Genomic DNA, 15353 nt, shown 5'->3' with positions numbered 1-15353 from the left:
GTCACTGGTGTTTGTGGCATAATGCTGATTACCACAAAAACCTTTTTTTTGACTCTTTAATTTTCTTAAAAATTAAAAAAATGTAATGTGTGTTCCAGTGAGACACTTACAATGGAAGTCAATGGGGGCCAATCCGTAAATGTTAAAATACTCACTTTGATCAAAAGTTTAGACACAAGACGTAAACAATATGTGCGTTAATATGAATTTAGTGTGATTAAAATCTCTTGCTAAACGCGTCGGTGTGAGGTTTTACGCCTTTTTACAACTTTGTTGCCATGACGACGTAATGCCGTAATCCCTAAATCTATTAACCGGCCGTAAAACAACAATTTAAAATAGCGTTACAGCTCAAATAATACAGAATAATTCATGTTTAAGTGCCTTTATTATATTATAAGCTTCACATTTCTGCTCTTAAACCCTCCAAAGAATTGGGACCCATTGACTTCCATTGTAATTGTCTCACTGTAAAATCGATTTTTGTTTTTTTAAAGAAAAGGAGGCACGAATCCAATAATTTTTTTTTTTTTTTTTTTTTTGTGGTAATCATTGTTATGCCTTAGATGCTGTAGATTGAGCATGCAAGCAGGCGATTCTCTGCGCTGTCGCGGCTTGAGAAATGAATTGACCAAGCGGGAAAATATCGGCCGATATATCGGTCGACCACTAAAGAGGATATCCTGTTTGCATGCGACTAAGCTTCTCAAACAAAACTTCCAGTGGCCAGTCTCTTGGCGGACTGATATACATCTATGAACTCCCTGAAATTACACAGCCAGCTAAACAGATTGAAGCTTGCGATTTTGAGAGAACTTTGCATAGGATAATCCACCAGTAGGCCATAATCGTGTGAAACGGATACTACACATACATTAAACATCTCTCTGTGTGTAGCTCAGGGTCTGGATCACATAGCGGAGAACATCCTCTCGTTTCTGGACGCTCGCTCTCTGTGCTCCGCGGAGCTCGTGTGCCGGGATTGGCAGCGCGTCATTTCAGACGGAATGCTCTGGAAGAAACTCATCGAGAGGATGGTGCGCACGGATCCGCTTTGGAAAGGACTGTCGGAGCGACATCAGTGGTGAGAAACAAACACTCTCTCACACACACACACACACACACACACACACACACACACACACGGGCCTGTTCTGAAGTCAGATACATGCTTATTATCATTTTAGATTAATTTGCATTGTTAAACAAAACAAATGTGTGTATCACTGTGGTTGCACTGTACAATTGTCCGGGTTCTGAGTGCGAAGAGGTTCAAATATTAGTCAATGTGAAATTCAGTTTTGCAACTCATTTTACTTCCTTAAAGGGATAGTTCTCCCAAAAATTAAAATGTTGTCATTGTTTTTTCACCCCTGTGTTTGTTGTAACCCCGTATGACTTTCTGTCTTTTTCTGAACACAAATGGAGAAATTGTGAAATAATGTTGTGCTCAGTGATGTCATACAATGGCAGTTTATGGCGACACCTCTTCAAGCTTCAAAAGAACACAAAAGTATCATTCAGAAGTCTAATTAATTATTCATGAGCTCATGATTGTTCTGATAAGATTTGATGAGAAACTGAAATCTGATGTATTATTGAGTGTAAATGTTCACTGTTGATCTCCTGTGTGTGTTCATGATAGGACAGGAGAGCAACAGTTCACACAGACCCCTCACGACATTGGGGGCGTTCAAGAGAAAACCCGTTTTGTTTATCTAAAAACAGTGATAGTGACATCAGAACACAACTGCACACAAAACACAGAACAGAACTTACTAAACATGTCTGACGAGTCTGTAGTGCAAGAATGGATGCATTTCTATGCCCAGCCTTGTTTTTTTTAATGTTTCTGGACCAGTGCCAGTTCACAGTGGATGGAGTTACCCGCACAATGTCGAAAATAGAAAACAAGCGATCGATGGAATGTCCCGTCGCTCATCACGGCTGGTTAGGACAAAAACTCTGATTAACATAGAAAAAAATACCTTTTATCGCTTGTCGTTTGCCGTCAGGTTCAGACACGTTGTGACGGTGGTGTCCTGTAGCTCCTCTGAGGTTTCTGTTTGATTTCTGAATACTCGGTTCAAATAAATAAGGCTGGGCACAGAAATGCATCAATTCTTGCACTACAGACTCGTCAGACATGTTTAGTAAGTTCTGTTCTGTGTTTTGTGTGCAGTTGTGTTCTGTTGTCACTATCACTGTTTTTAGATAAACACAACGAGTTTTCTCTTGAACGCCCCCAATGTCGTGAGGGGTCTGTGTGAACTGTTGCTCTCGTGTCCTATCATGAACACACACAGGAGATCAACAGTGAACATTTACACTCAATAATACATCAGATTTCAGTTTCTCATCAAATCTTATCGTATACTTTCATAACAATCATGAGCTCATGAATAATTCATTAGACTTCTGAATGATACTTTTGTGTTCTTTTGAAGCTTGAAGAGGTGTCACCATAAACTGCCATTGTATGACATCACTGAGCACAACATTTATGCACAATTACTCCCTTTGTGTTCAGAACAAGACAGAAAGTCATATAGAGTTACAACAAACACAGCGGTGAGTAAACAATGACTGCACTTACATTTTCCTTTAATATGACAAGATATTTAACAAGGAAGAGATGTAGGGGAAGTGATCAGATGGTGTAAAGTGTCTCTGACTTCATGATGGTTTTAAACTAATATTATATCACCGTATTGGCAAATTCTTGATTCCGATTGGTCGACATGATCCAAGGGTTTAGATATTTATTTTTTAACCGCACAGCTATGTGTTAACTGGCTGATGTCGCTAGTCTTAAAGAGACGGTACGACTAAGAGACAGTGCCGCTAGTCTTAAAGAGACAGTACCGATTAAGAGAGAGTGCCGCTAGTCTTAAAGAGACAGTACCAATTAAGAGAGAGTGCCGCTAGTCTTAAAGAGACAGTACCGATGAAGAGAGAGTGCCACTAGTCTTAAAGAGACAGTACCGATGAAGAGAGAGTGCCACTAGTCTTAAAGAGACAGTACGATTAAGAGACAGTGCTGCTAGTCTTAAAGAGACAGTACCGATTAAGAGAGAGTGCCGCTAGTCTTAAAGAGACAGTACGATTAAGCACCAGTTCAACATATCAATAAATCCTTATAAATTGTACAGATTATGTAAATAATAAAAATTATGCACAATGTATACAATTTCAAGACATTAACTGATGCAATAGACTGAATCTGAAAATTTTTCAAAAGCTAAAATGTGAATAATTTGATGAAAAATGAATATATAATTTTTTATGTATATTTTCGAATTGTACCTAGAAGGTTCCTTAATAATTAAGAGCATTAGCTGAGAGAGAATTTCTTTTGTGTAAGCAAATTGGACATAGTAACTGAAATATACCCATATGAATATTGAATCTGTATCAGTACCCAGCCCTAAAACAAGGGGTTGATCATTTGCTTGCATCTGATTGGTTATTTTCTTTGTTTCATCCACAGGGAGAACTATTTATTTAAGAACCGAACAAACGAGGTTCCGCCCAATTCATACTATCGTTCGCTCTATCCCAAAATTATACAGGACATCGAGGTGAGTTTTAACCCATCTATTCATCCTCATTCATTCATTCATCCAGGCCGTTTTTAAATGTCGACGTCGTGTTTCTCTAGACGATTGAAGCGAACTGGCGTTGCGGCCGTCACAATCTTCAGCGGATTCAGTGTCGATCCGAGAACAGTAAAGGAGTTTACTGCCTTCAGTACGACGATGAGAAGATCATCAGCGGCCTGCGAGACAACTCCATCAAAGTATCTGTCTATCTATCTCTCCGTCTCTCTGATTGTCTGTCTGTCAAAGTCACGCTCTCTCTTTGTGTCTCTCTCTCAGATCTGGGATAAGCAGTCTCTGGACTGTTTGAAGGTTCTGACGGGACACACCGGATCAGTTCTGTGTCTGCAGTATGATGAGAGAGTCATAGTGACGGGATCTTCTGATTCTACTGTCAGGTACACACACACATAAATACATATGTGTGTGTGTGTGTGTGTGTGTGTGTGTGTGTATACTTGAATACACCTCATATTTTCAATTACGGAGTTTGAAGTCATTTTAAAAGTAAAAAACGTCATGTACTGTAGTGTAACCATCCGAGACCGTCTCATGAGTAGTGCAGAATAATCTATTATTATTAGTTCTTTAAGCATATTTTAGAATAAAATTGTTTTTATGTTTGAAAAACGTTTGTCCAACAAATCAAAGTCATATGGTGTCACTAACATAAAGGTCGAAATGTTGTTGTCATGTGACAAAAATCCTAAAACAGAGAAGACGTCTTTAGACCCTCGTGACTGTGTGTGAAGTTTAAATTTATGACATTTATAGGAAAACACTCATTTGGTTCAGGTCATTTTGTGCAACCATGAGAAAACTTCTTGACTTAATAATTCCTGATATATATATATATATATATATATATATATATATATAATAGGGCTGCCAATGAATTAAAAATAGTATCAAAATAATTAGAAAATGTATCAAATGAATCATAATCACATATATCAATATTTGCCAAGAAAGGCCCCCAAATAAAGATATTTAAATAATGATTAACACATATATATATATATATATAGTAGGAAATACAATAAAGGTTTCTCCAAAAAATATGAACTTAAAGATTACAGCCGCAACATTTAAACCACCTGCCTAATATTGTGTAGGTCCCCCTCGTGCTGCCAAAACAGCACCAACCCGCATCTCAGAACAGCATTTACAATTGTACAGAGTGGTTATCTGAGTTACCGTAGATTTTGTCAGTTCAAACTGGCCATTCTCTGTTGACCTCTCATCAACAATATTGTTTTGCCTGTGTTTGATTATTCTGATGTTTTATTAGACATCTTAGTTGGAGGCGCTGCGGTGCTCTACAAGCGATCCAAACCGCGAGGGAAGCGAGCCAGCGTGCTTGTGAAGCTTCGCCAACGCTGCTTTAGGCTGCCGAGTATTCATCTGGCGAATGTCCGCTCCCTCGCCAACGAAACGGACAAATTGCTTCTCTCTTTTGCTAAGTCCTTTGCTAAGGACTTTTCTAACATCGCTGCTCTGTGTTTCATGGAATCCTGGCTGAACAAAGCCATCCCAGACAGTGCGTTTCATCTGCCACGCTTCTAGCTGTTCGGAGCGGATCGCGTTGCATAAATGAGAGCCGGTGGAACATTAGTTGGTGAACTGATGTAACCGCATTGAAGAAGGTGTGCTGTCCTAATTTAGAAGGGCTCTTCATCAACTGTAAGCCTTTCAACTCACTGCGTGAGTTTTCCTCGTTCATTGTGGTGAGCGTTTATATCCCGCCACAAGCGTGTGTGTGTGTGTGTATGCAGCGTTGCAACAGCTGGCTGATCACATCACAGTCATGGAGCAACAACACCCAGACTTACTTATTATTCTGGGAGGTTTTAATAAAGCTATCCTCACCTGTGAACTGACAAAATACAAACCACACATCACATGCCCCACCAGAGAAAGAAATATACTGGACCACTGTTACACCAATCTAAAGGATGCATATCGCTCTGTCCCTAGAGCAGCTTTTGGACTCTCTGATCACTGGCTGGTTCATCTTCTCCCGAACCTACAAGCAGAAACTAAAATCAGCTAAACCTGTAGTAAGGACTGTAAAGAGCCAATGAAGCAGAGCTGGAACTAAAGCCTGCTTTGACGGCACTGATTGGAGTGTTTTTGAGGCTGCAGCCACAGACCTGGACGACCTCACAGATACTGTGACATCATATATCAGTTTCTGTGACGATGTGCATCCCTACTAGGCCATTTTTATCATTCAATAATGATAAACCGTGGTTTACAGAAACTCGGACAGGATAAAATATTGTACAATCAGGCCAGGAACACAATTACTAAGGCTAAAAGAAGCTACTCTGAAAAGCTGAAAACCCAGTTTTCAGCCAACGATCCTGCCTCTGTGTGGAAAGGCCTGAAAAGCATCACCGAGTGTAAGACACCACCCCCTCACTCTGTTGAGAGTCAACTAATGGCTGATGAACTATATGTGTTTTACTGTAGGTTTGAAAAGCCCAGTCTCACATCCCACACACACACCAACAACTCCTGGAACCCCCTTCCTGCCCCTCCTGCTACTCAATCTGCAGTTATGGTTTGTGAGTATGATGTGTGCCGGGTATTTCAGAAACAAAAGACAAGGAAAGCTTCAGGCCCAGACAGTGTTTCACCTGCCGGTTATAATGCCTGCGCTGACCAACTGGCCCCCGTCTTCATACAGATCTTCAATGAATCACTGGAGCAGTGTGAAGTTCTCTGCTGCTTCAAATGCTCCACCATTATTCCGGCCCCAAAAAAAACAAAATCACAAGACTTAATGAGTACAGACCTGTCGCGCTCACGTCTGTGGTCATGAAGTCGTTTGAGAGCCTGGTTTTAGCCTTCCTGAAGGACATCACTGGATGCCTGCTGGACAGTTTGCTAACTGAGCAAACAGGTCTTTGGATGATGCTGTCATGGCAACACCTTGACAGACCTGGGACTTATACAAGGATCCTATTTGTGGACTTCAGTTCAGCCTTCAATACCATCATGCCTGATTCACTGGTGCTCCTCTGGGATCCGTTCGCTCTCCACTGCTGTTCTCCCTGTACACGAATGACTGCACTGAAAAAGACCCCGCTGTCAAGCTCCGGAAGTTTGCAAACGACACCACGGTCATCGGCCTCATCCGCGAGGTGGATCAGCTGGCTGTCTGGTGCGTTCAGAACAACCTTGAGCTGAACACGCTCAAAACAGTGAAGATGATGGTGGACTTCTGGAGAAATCCCCCCAACCATCCTGAACAGCACTATGGCAGCAGCGGAGTCATCCAGGTTCCTGGGCACTACCATCTCTCAGGACCTGAAGTGGGACACCCACATAGACTCCGTTGTGAAGAAGGCTCGTCAGAGGTTGTGCTTCCTTCGCCAGCTGAGGAAGTTCAACCTGCCAAGGGCGCTGCTGACACAGTTCTACTCGGCCGTCATTGAGTCTGTCCTGTGCTCTTCTAGCCACCAAATCAGACAGAAGGAAACTATAATGGACAGTCAGGACTGCTGAGAGGATTATCGGTGCCACCTGCCCACCCTAAAAGACCTGTACATCTCCAAAGTGAAGAAACGTGCTGGTCGAACCCCACACACCCTGCCCACTCACTCTTATAACTGTTGCCCTCTGGCTGGCACTACAGAGCACTGGGCGCCAGGACATCCAGGCACAAGAACTGTTTTTACCCTCAGGCTATTGACCACATGAGCAAATAAACTGCCTCAGGCAGACATATTTAATTCAATAACTGTACATAACCCCTACATTACCACTTGCACGTGTACATACGCCATTCTGTAATACATCCTGCTGTTTGTATGTCTATTTATAAATGGTAAATGCTTTGCACTTATATAGCTTGGCAGTCTTGAGATGTCTGCATTAGGAGATGCCCTCATCCAGCTGTGTTTGAACGCAAAAAACATGCCTCATCTTGCACACACATGCTGCCTCCAACTACCTCTCCAACTGAAAACAGTGACTTCACTTCCCTAACAACTGTTTAAAGCCTCAGCCGAAGTGCTGTCACCTTTTCTAGTGAGAGAGTGTGTGTGTGTGTGTGTGTGTGTGTGTGTGTTTCTCTCTCACCTGTGTGAGTTCAGGGTTCTGAAGTCGCATAAATCACGTTTACATTACTCCGAGTGGAAGTGCAAATGGTCTGCGTTTAACACCTGGGGAAGGAAATGGTTTGTAATGCGATCGTGCTTAAAGAGCATTAACACATCAGTTGGCGGCGTTCAGCTCAAACAGGATGTTCGACTCCGTTAACTGCGTTTTGTTGCAGGTGAGGTCGTGCAGATGTCATTTATGGTTTGTGTTTTTCATCTCCTGCATCTGTTCATTTAGTCCGCTAGTTTTACTTTTTAACAACAACTATTTGAACAGACTGTTGCGTTTATTACAGCCACTTTCAAACATGAAACATTGTATCTAATATACATTTGTTTCTAATGTGTCTGTTAAAGGTGCTGCATTGGTTATTCAGTCAAGCGATGATTTCTGAGTTTGTTTATAGAGGTTGACCGATAGTTGATTTTGCTGTTACCGATATATTAGAATAGACGTTTTCTTAGGGTTGCTTCATTTGACATGGATAAATTGTGCTTGTTCATAAAAATGTCAAAATATCTCTACATGTGTGTGTGATATATATATATATTTAACTTTACACACTCATGTGGGTCTAAGGGTTCCTCTTTTATGTCACATGACAACACTATGTCTATATGTTGGTTACACCACCTGATTTTGATTTGGTGGAGAAAAGTAAAAAAAAAAAAAAATAATTAAAAAAGAAAAAAGTTAATTGCTTATTTTTTTTTAAAGAAATAATTATAAACGATTATTCCAAACTATTAATGCCAACATTCCTTTGTTCAAGAATTTCAGCTTTTAATGAGACTTTTATTTTATTTTTTCCGTCTCCAGACGGTTACACTACTTAAACTTGTTTGACTTAAAGCCCCAGAATTTTTTTTTTTATACGTTTTTATTTTATTTAATTTTATTTTTATTGTCTCGGACAGTTACACCACGTAGACATTTTTTGACTTTAAGCCCCAAAATTTAAATTTAAATTTTATTTCATTTTTTCTAGACGGTTACACCACTTAGACTTTTTGTATTTTATTATATATTATTTTTTACTGTTTCCATTTGGTTATTCCACGTAGATATTTTTTACTTGAAGCTCCAGAAAAAATAACACTTTTTATATTATTTTATTTTTTTTTGCTGTCTCCAGACGGTTCAACCACTTTTACATTTTGTAGAATTTTTTTATTTTAAACCCCATAATTAAAAAAAAAAAAATTTACCATCTCCAGACGGTTACACGACTTACACAGGTTTGACTTTACATGCATTTTATTTTTAAAATTTTATATTATTTTATTTTATTTTTTACTATCTCCAGACAGTTACACCACATATACACTACCGGTCAAATGTTTTGAAACACTCATTCTTTATTTATTTTTTTCACATTTTAGAATAATAGTAAAGTCATCAAAACTATGGAATAATATAAATGGAACTATGGGAATTATGTTGTGATTAAAAATCCCAAAAATTCCCATCTATGTTGGGCACTTATTGTCTTCTTTTCTTTATTATTTGATCCAAGTCATCAATTTCAAAAACCTTTTTTTATTTCTATTTTTTATTTTTTTTTATAATAAAATAAATTAATATGGTGGCACAATTATATATTTGTCTACAAAACTTAAAGATTTTTAAGATCATGATCATAAACATTTCAGTCAAGTGTTTCCAAAGTTTACATGTTGAAAACTTAATATAGCCAGACACAAAAATGAACGTCACATCATTGACTCTTATATTTTACTCTCTCTCTCTGTCTCTCTCTCTGTCTATCTCTCGCTCTCTATCTCTCTCTCTCTCTGTCTCTCGCTCTCACTGTCTCTCTCTCTGTCTATCTCTCGCTCTCTGTCTCTCGCTCTCTCTCTCTCTCTGTCTGTCTCTCGCTCTCTGTCGCTCTCTCTTTCTGTCTCTCTCTCGCTCTCTGTCTCTCTCTCTCTATGTGTGTGTGTGGCAGGGTATGGGATGTTGGTTCTGGAGATGTTCTAAACACTCTGATCCATCATAACGAGGCGGTTCTGCACCTGCGGTTCTGTAACGGGCTGATGGTCACATGTTCTAAAGATCGCTCCATTGCCGTGTGGGACATGGCGTCTGCTACCGACATCAGTTTGCGGCGTGTGCTCGTGGGTCACCGCGCGCCGTTAACGTGGTTGACTTTGATGACAAATACATCGTGTCTGCATCTGGAGACAGAACCATTAAAGTGAGTGAGGGAGGGGGTGGGGTGTGTGGGAGTGGCCTGTGGGTGGGTGGAGCTCTAGAAATCAGCGCAAATGTATCTGTCTGCATCCCGCAAGGCACACCCACTCCAAGGAACGCTCCAGTTGCTTCTATTGGCTTAAAGAACTGTTAAAATCCTTTGCTATTGCTGTGCGATTTTATGTTTTTTAACTATTTGTAGTTAAAATAGAACAAAGAATAACTTTTAAATTATACGTGTCACGTTACTTGTAGAGGGCGTGTCTTGTAGTAGACTTTCAGCCTGACCCTTAACGACCAGAGTGGTGGTTTGGCGCATTATTGTGTGTTTGTGTGTCTAGGTGTGGAGCACCAGCACGTGCGAGTTTGTGCGGACTCTGAACGGTCATAAGCGTGGCATCGCATGTCTGCAGTACAGAGACCGACTCGTAGTTAGCGGCTCTTCGGACAACACTATCAGGTGAGAGTGCCCATGTACAAAACGTTTTCACAATGTTGTATTGTGGTTGTATTTAGGTAAAACACTCTAGAAAGCATACAAGATTAAAATAATGAAACAATAATTGGAAGAAATGTACTTCAGCCCTTTAAGCTCGTATAGTGAAAAAAATTGCGCTACACATATTGTTGCAATAAGTAAAAACATCAAGCTCATCAAATATTCATGTGTCATATGTTGCTGGAAAGCTCTTAAAGAGTAAAATGCATCCAGACTATTTGTTTCACTCACAGACGAAAATATAGCGAGTAACAGCTAAATATATGTCTTTGACTATTATTCTCATATGCTGCGTTTTCGCTTATAACTTCATGAAAAATAAACGGAACATAAAATATGACATATGATTATTTAGAGTCTGTGATTATCTTTCAAACGAGTCCACACACAAGATAATCAGATGTATAGATCATTAGATAATCCACATGAAGCACAATGTTACATATGACCACCAGGAGATGGCGCCAAATACACGACACAGACTCAATGATGACTCAAATGACACAGAATTAAACTCAATCTGTGAAATCTCATGACTAAAATCATGTCTGCATGCTATGCAAACCTTTCTGCAACATGTGTATTTATCACATTATTTAAAGGACATCTTGTATAACGTATGTAGAATGTAAAAACATTTTGTAACCTAATCGCAACTTTTATACAACGTAGTTATGCCGACTGAGGGTTAGAGGAAGTGAGTGAGTGCGAGTCAGATTTGTAGGAATGTTTTTGGTGTTTGTTAAATGAATACTGATTTTAAAAGACTCTCTAACCTCTGACCTCTGTTTAATCCATGTGTGTGTGTGTGTGTGTGTGTGTGTGTGTGTGTGTGTGTGTGTGTGTGTGTGTGTGTGTGTGTGTGTGTGTGTGTGTGTGTGTAGACTGTGGGACATTGAGTGTGGTGCGTGTCTGCGTGTGTTGGAGGGTCATGAGGAGCTCGTGCGCTGCATCAGATTTGATAACAAGCGGATTGTGAGCGGAGCGTATGATGGGTAACACGCACACACATACTCAGTTACAGCAACATCTGCTTCTGACAACCTGTTTCATATCGTGCCTTCCATAACTCACAGTCACATTCTGTCTGTCTCTCTGCAGGAAAATTAAAGTTTGGGATTTACAGGCTGCTTTGGATCCTCGAGCCCCTGCCAGTACATTATGTCTGCGTACACTTGTGGTGTGTGTGTGTGTGTGTGTGTGTGATTCTATCATCTATGTTTTGTATAAATTTTATTATGATATGAGTAATGCCTCTGTCTCTGTAGTGATGCAAGTTAATTTTGTACATGGCCACATGGGGGCGCTGCAGGTTTATTTATTAATAATGGGAAAGCTACTTATAATTTGCATTTGTTAAACTACAGTCAGGTTTCTTTTTTTGAAAGTTGTTACATTCTGCAGGTTTGTGTGTTCTTTTAAGTGTGCTTTGTCATGGTTACCTCTTGCAGGAGCATTCTGGGCGAGTGTTCCGGCTGCAGTTTGATGAGTTCCAGATTATTAGCAGTTCCCATGACGACACAATCCTTATATGGGACTTCCTGAATGACTCCACCAATGGACAGTCAGAGGGTCAGTCGCCCTCACGGACCTACACTTACATCTCAAGATAGCAGGTACACACACACACACACACACACACAGATTATTTTGTGTATTTTGGTTTTTAGTTTCACTTTGTTTTGTTGGTGCATACATTTATTTTAAAAAAATGTCTTTTTTTTATTTTAATTTTCATTTTGAATAGGTTTTTTTAGTGATGGTAACAACTAAAGAAGATTAAAATTTCGATGTTTGACCGCTGTGACCATCTAAATAGTTTTCCTCATTTATTGAAAATAACAAAAAATTAAGTAGTTTTGTCTATAATTAATATGTAGTTTTCATTGATATGTAGTTTGCAGTTACAGTTTTGTTGTTTCGCTAATTTTTATTTTTTAGTTCACAAAAATATATTTTTTGTATAATAAAGTTATTTTGTCTATAATTCTGTTTCGTTTTCATTTATATTGTAGTGCGTTTAACTCAGCAGGAAACTGATGGAGTGCGTACTCGGTAGGAATGAGGTTTTGCCCCAAGTGAAGGAGTTCAAGTACCTCGGGTCTTGTTCACGAGTGAGGGACAATGGAGCGGAGGTTGGCCGGAGAATCGGGCAGCGGAGCAGTATTGCACTTCCGCTCTATCGCACAAGTTATCTGAAAGAGAGCTGAGCCGAAAGGCAAAGCTCTCGATCTACCGGTCAATTTTTGTTCCTACCCTCACCTATGGTCATGAAGGCTGGGTCATGACCGAAAGAACTAGGTCACGAGTACAAGCGGCTAAATGGGCTTCCTCAGAAGGGTGACGGGCTTCTCCCTTAGAGATAGGGTGAGGAGCTCAGTCATCCGTGAGGAGCTCGAGTAGAGCCGCTGCTCCTTTGCGTTGAAAGGAGTCAGTTGAGGTGGTTTGGGCATCTGGTAAGGATGCCCCTGGCCGCTTCCCTAGGGAGGTGTTTCAGGCAGGTCCAGCTGGGAGGAGGCCTCGGGAAGACCCAGGACTAGGTGGAGAGATTACATCTCCACACTGGCCTGGGAACGCCTCGGGTCCCCCAGTCAGAGCTGGTTAATGTGGCTCGGGATAGGGAAGTTTGGGGCCCCCTGCTGGAGCAGCTGCCCCCGCGATCCGACTTCGGATAAGCGGTTGAAGATGGATGGATGGATGGATCATAAACTATAATTTTATTTATTTTTTGTTTTTGAAGTCTGTTTTATAATTGCAGTTTCTGTTTGTTTTTTTGCAAATATAAGCTTTTTTATTTTGGTTAACTAAAATATCTTTTTCTTTTGGAAGGTTTCGTCAATTATTGAAAAATAAAGCAACTAAATTAGTTTTGTCAATAATTCTATTTAGTTTTCGTTCTTATTGTATAGTGTTTAATAGTTGCAGTTTTGCAAAGCTACACTTTTTGTTTTAGTTTACGAAAATATTTTTTATTTTTGTCTTTGTCTTTTTTTTTTATTTTGAACGCCCAATTCCCAATGCGCTCCAAGTCCTCGTGGTGGCGTAGTGACTCGCCTCAATCCTGGTGGCGGTGGACGAATCTCAGTTGCCTCCGCGTCTGAGACCTTGTTGAGCGCGTTACCGTGGAGACATAGCACTTGTGGAGGCTTCACGCTATTCTCCGCGGCATCCACGCACAACTCACCACTCGTCCCACTGAGAGCGAGAACCACATAATTAGCGACCACGAGGAGGTTACCCCATGTGACTCTACCCTCCTTAGCAACCGGGCCAATTTGGTTGCTAAGGAGACCTGACTGGAGTCACTCGGCAACTCGCGAACTCCAGGGTTGATGGTCAGCGTCAATACTCGCTGAGATACCCAGACCCCCATTTCTGTCCGTTTCTGTTAGTTTTCAGCATTCATTAAAAATATCAAAAACTAAAATAGTTTTGTCAATAATTCTATTTAGTTTTCATATTTGTATTCTGTTTTATAGGGGCAGTTTCTGTTTTATTTATAATTTTTTTTATTTATTTTTTTTTTGGTTAACTAAAATATTTGTTTCTTTTGGTAGTGTTCGTCAATTATTGAAAACTGTCAATAATTCTATTGAGTTTTCGTTCTTTTTATTTCATTTAATGAGAATATTTTGTATTTTTGTTTGTTTTGTGTTTTATAGTTGCAGTTTTCGTCCTTTCGCAAACTTTCCATTTTATTTTTATTTTTCATCAACATTTAATAATCTTGGCAAGAGCCCTGTCTCACTCACCTGTCTGTCTCACCCTCCCAGGTGCCTCATCGATGTGCCAATGCGTCTTGGGCGAGCCGAGAGCTGGTTGGTTGTTGGCTGTCCCCGTCACAGAATCTGCCTCTTCTTTCTGTCTGGCTAAAAAGATCAAAAACACAAACCAACACATATTCCTGCTTTTGCCAAACACAAAACACACGTTTGATTATTAAATATACCCTCTGCATTAAACGTCCCAAACACTCGGAAGATACAGAACTCTTCCAAAATACAAAACACTGTCCCAGAGCAACTTTAGCACCGTTCCTAGTGGATCAATGACACACACACACACACACACACAGATGTTTAATAGCTTCAAACTGTATCCATCATTGCTGCTCAGATGACCCCAACATCACGTCATACTCATAAGCTCTGCACTAATAACTCGTATAAACAGACAGAAATCAGCCAGAAAATACTTCATGGACTGCTGTGTGAGAAACAGAGACTCATTCAATCTGCAGGAGGTAAACATGAAAGAAACTGATGCAGACAGGATCGAGAACAGATTCATGAATGCCGTATATCGCTTTTCTCTCCACCCGCCCCCGTTTTCCCGCCACACCTCTCTTCAGGATCCGGGGCGCACTCGTTTGTCAGGACGACAATGTGGAGCGACGGTTTCTGCATGCGTACGAGGTTCAGCTGCGGGACCGTCTGCTCATGCCTCTACATTATGTCTCGCCTTTATTGTTTTTTTTAATCAAATTTGGTTCTTCATCTCTTTAGTATGGTTGTGCTAGGCATTGTTAGTCTTCGTCTCTCTCAATGTCTGGTGTCTTTCTTTTCGCCCGCTTGCTCATCGAGGGCCGTGTGTAGTTGTAAACAGAACTGTCTTTGTCGAAATGTGTTGTACATGAAAAAGAGTTTTTTTAAGAAATATTGTGAATAAAGTACTTGACCATGTGTATGAGCATCGAGTGTGTTTCTGGCCTCAAGCGTGCCGCTTTAAAGGGACAATTCACCCAATAACGTGAATGGTGACTGAGGTTAACATTCTGCCTTGTGGAAGAGAGTCACGTGGGTTTTGAACAACATGAAACAATTCTGCGACCTGTACCTTTAAATAAAAGCAGTCTTCTGCATTAGGACAATCCCAGTTGACTTTTAGTGGTATGTCCTGGCAGCTGTTCTCTCAAAGGAACCACCAGGGGTGCCGGACACCACAAACGCTCG

General features: G+C 40.4%; 1 protein-coding gene across 1 annotated transcript in view; it reads left to right on the top strand.

Moving 5' to 3' along the window:
* fbxw11a (F-box and WD repeat domain containing 11a) overlaps positions 1 to 15083 on the top strand; it is a 22805-nt gene extending 7722 nt beyond the window's left edge. The window contains 11 exon segments of the mRNA XM_052149480.1: positions 898 to 1084; positions 3491 to 3581; positions 3662 to 3799; positions 3879 to 3997; positions 9658 to 9836; positions 9839 to 9906; positions 10244 to 10362; positions 11286 to 11396; positions 11503 to 11581; positions 11853 to 12017; positions 14175 to 15083. Of these exon segments, the coding sequence (XP_052005440.1) occupies positions 898 to 1084; positions 3491 to 3581; positions 3662 to 3799; positions 3879 to 3997; positions 9658 to 9836; positions 9839 to 9906; positions 10244 to 10362; positions 11286 to 11396; positions 11503 to 11581; positions 11853 to 12014 (1253 nt within the window). The 3' untranslated portion in view covers positions 12015 to 12017; positions 14175 to 15083.
* The last annotated feature ends 270 nt before the right edge of the window (positions 15084 to 15353 follow it).

This window comes from Xyrauchen texanus, chromosome 19 (assembly GCF_025860055.1).
Source record: "Xyrauchen texanus isolate HMW12.3.18 chromosome 19, RBS_HiC_50CHRs, whole genome shotgun sequence".
NCBI classification, from domain to species: domain Eukaryota; kingdom Metazoa; phylum Chordata; class Actinopteri; order Cypriniformes; family Catostomidae; genus Xyrauchen; species Xyrauchen texanus.
Note: the sequence above shows the minus strand (reverse complement) of the source record. Positions and strands in the feature narration are given on the sequence as shown.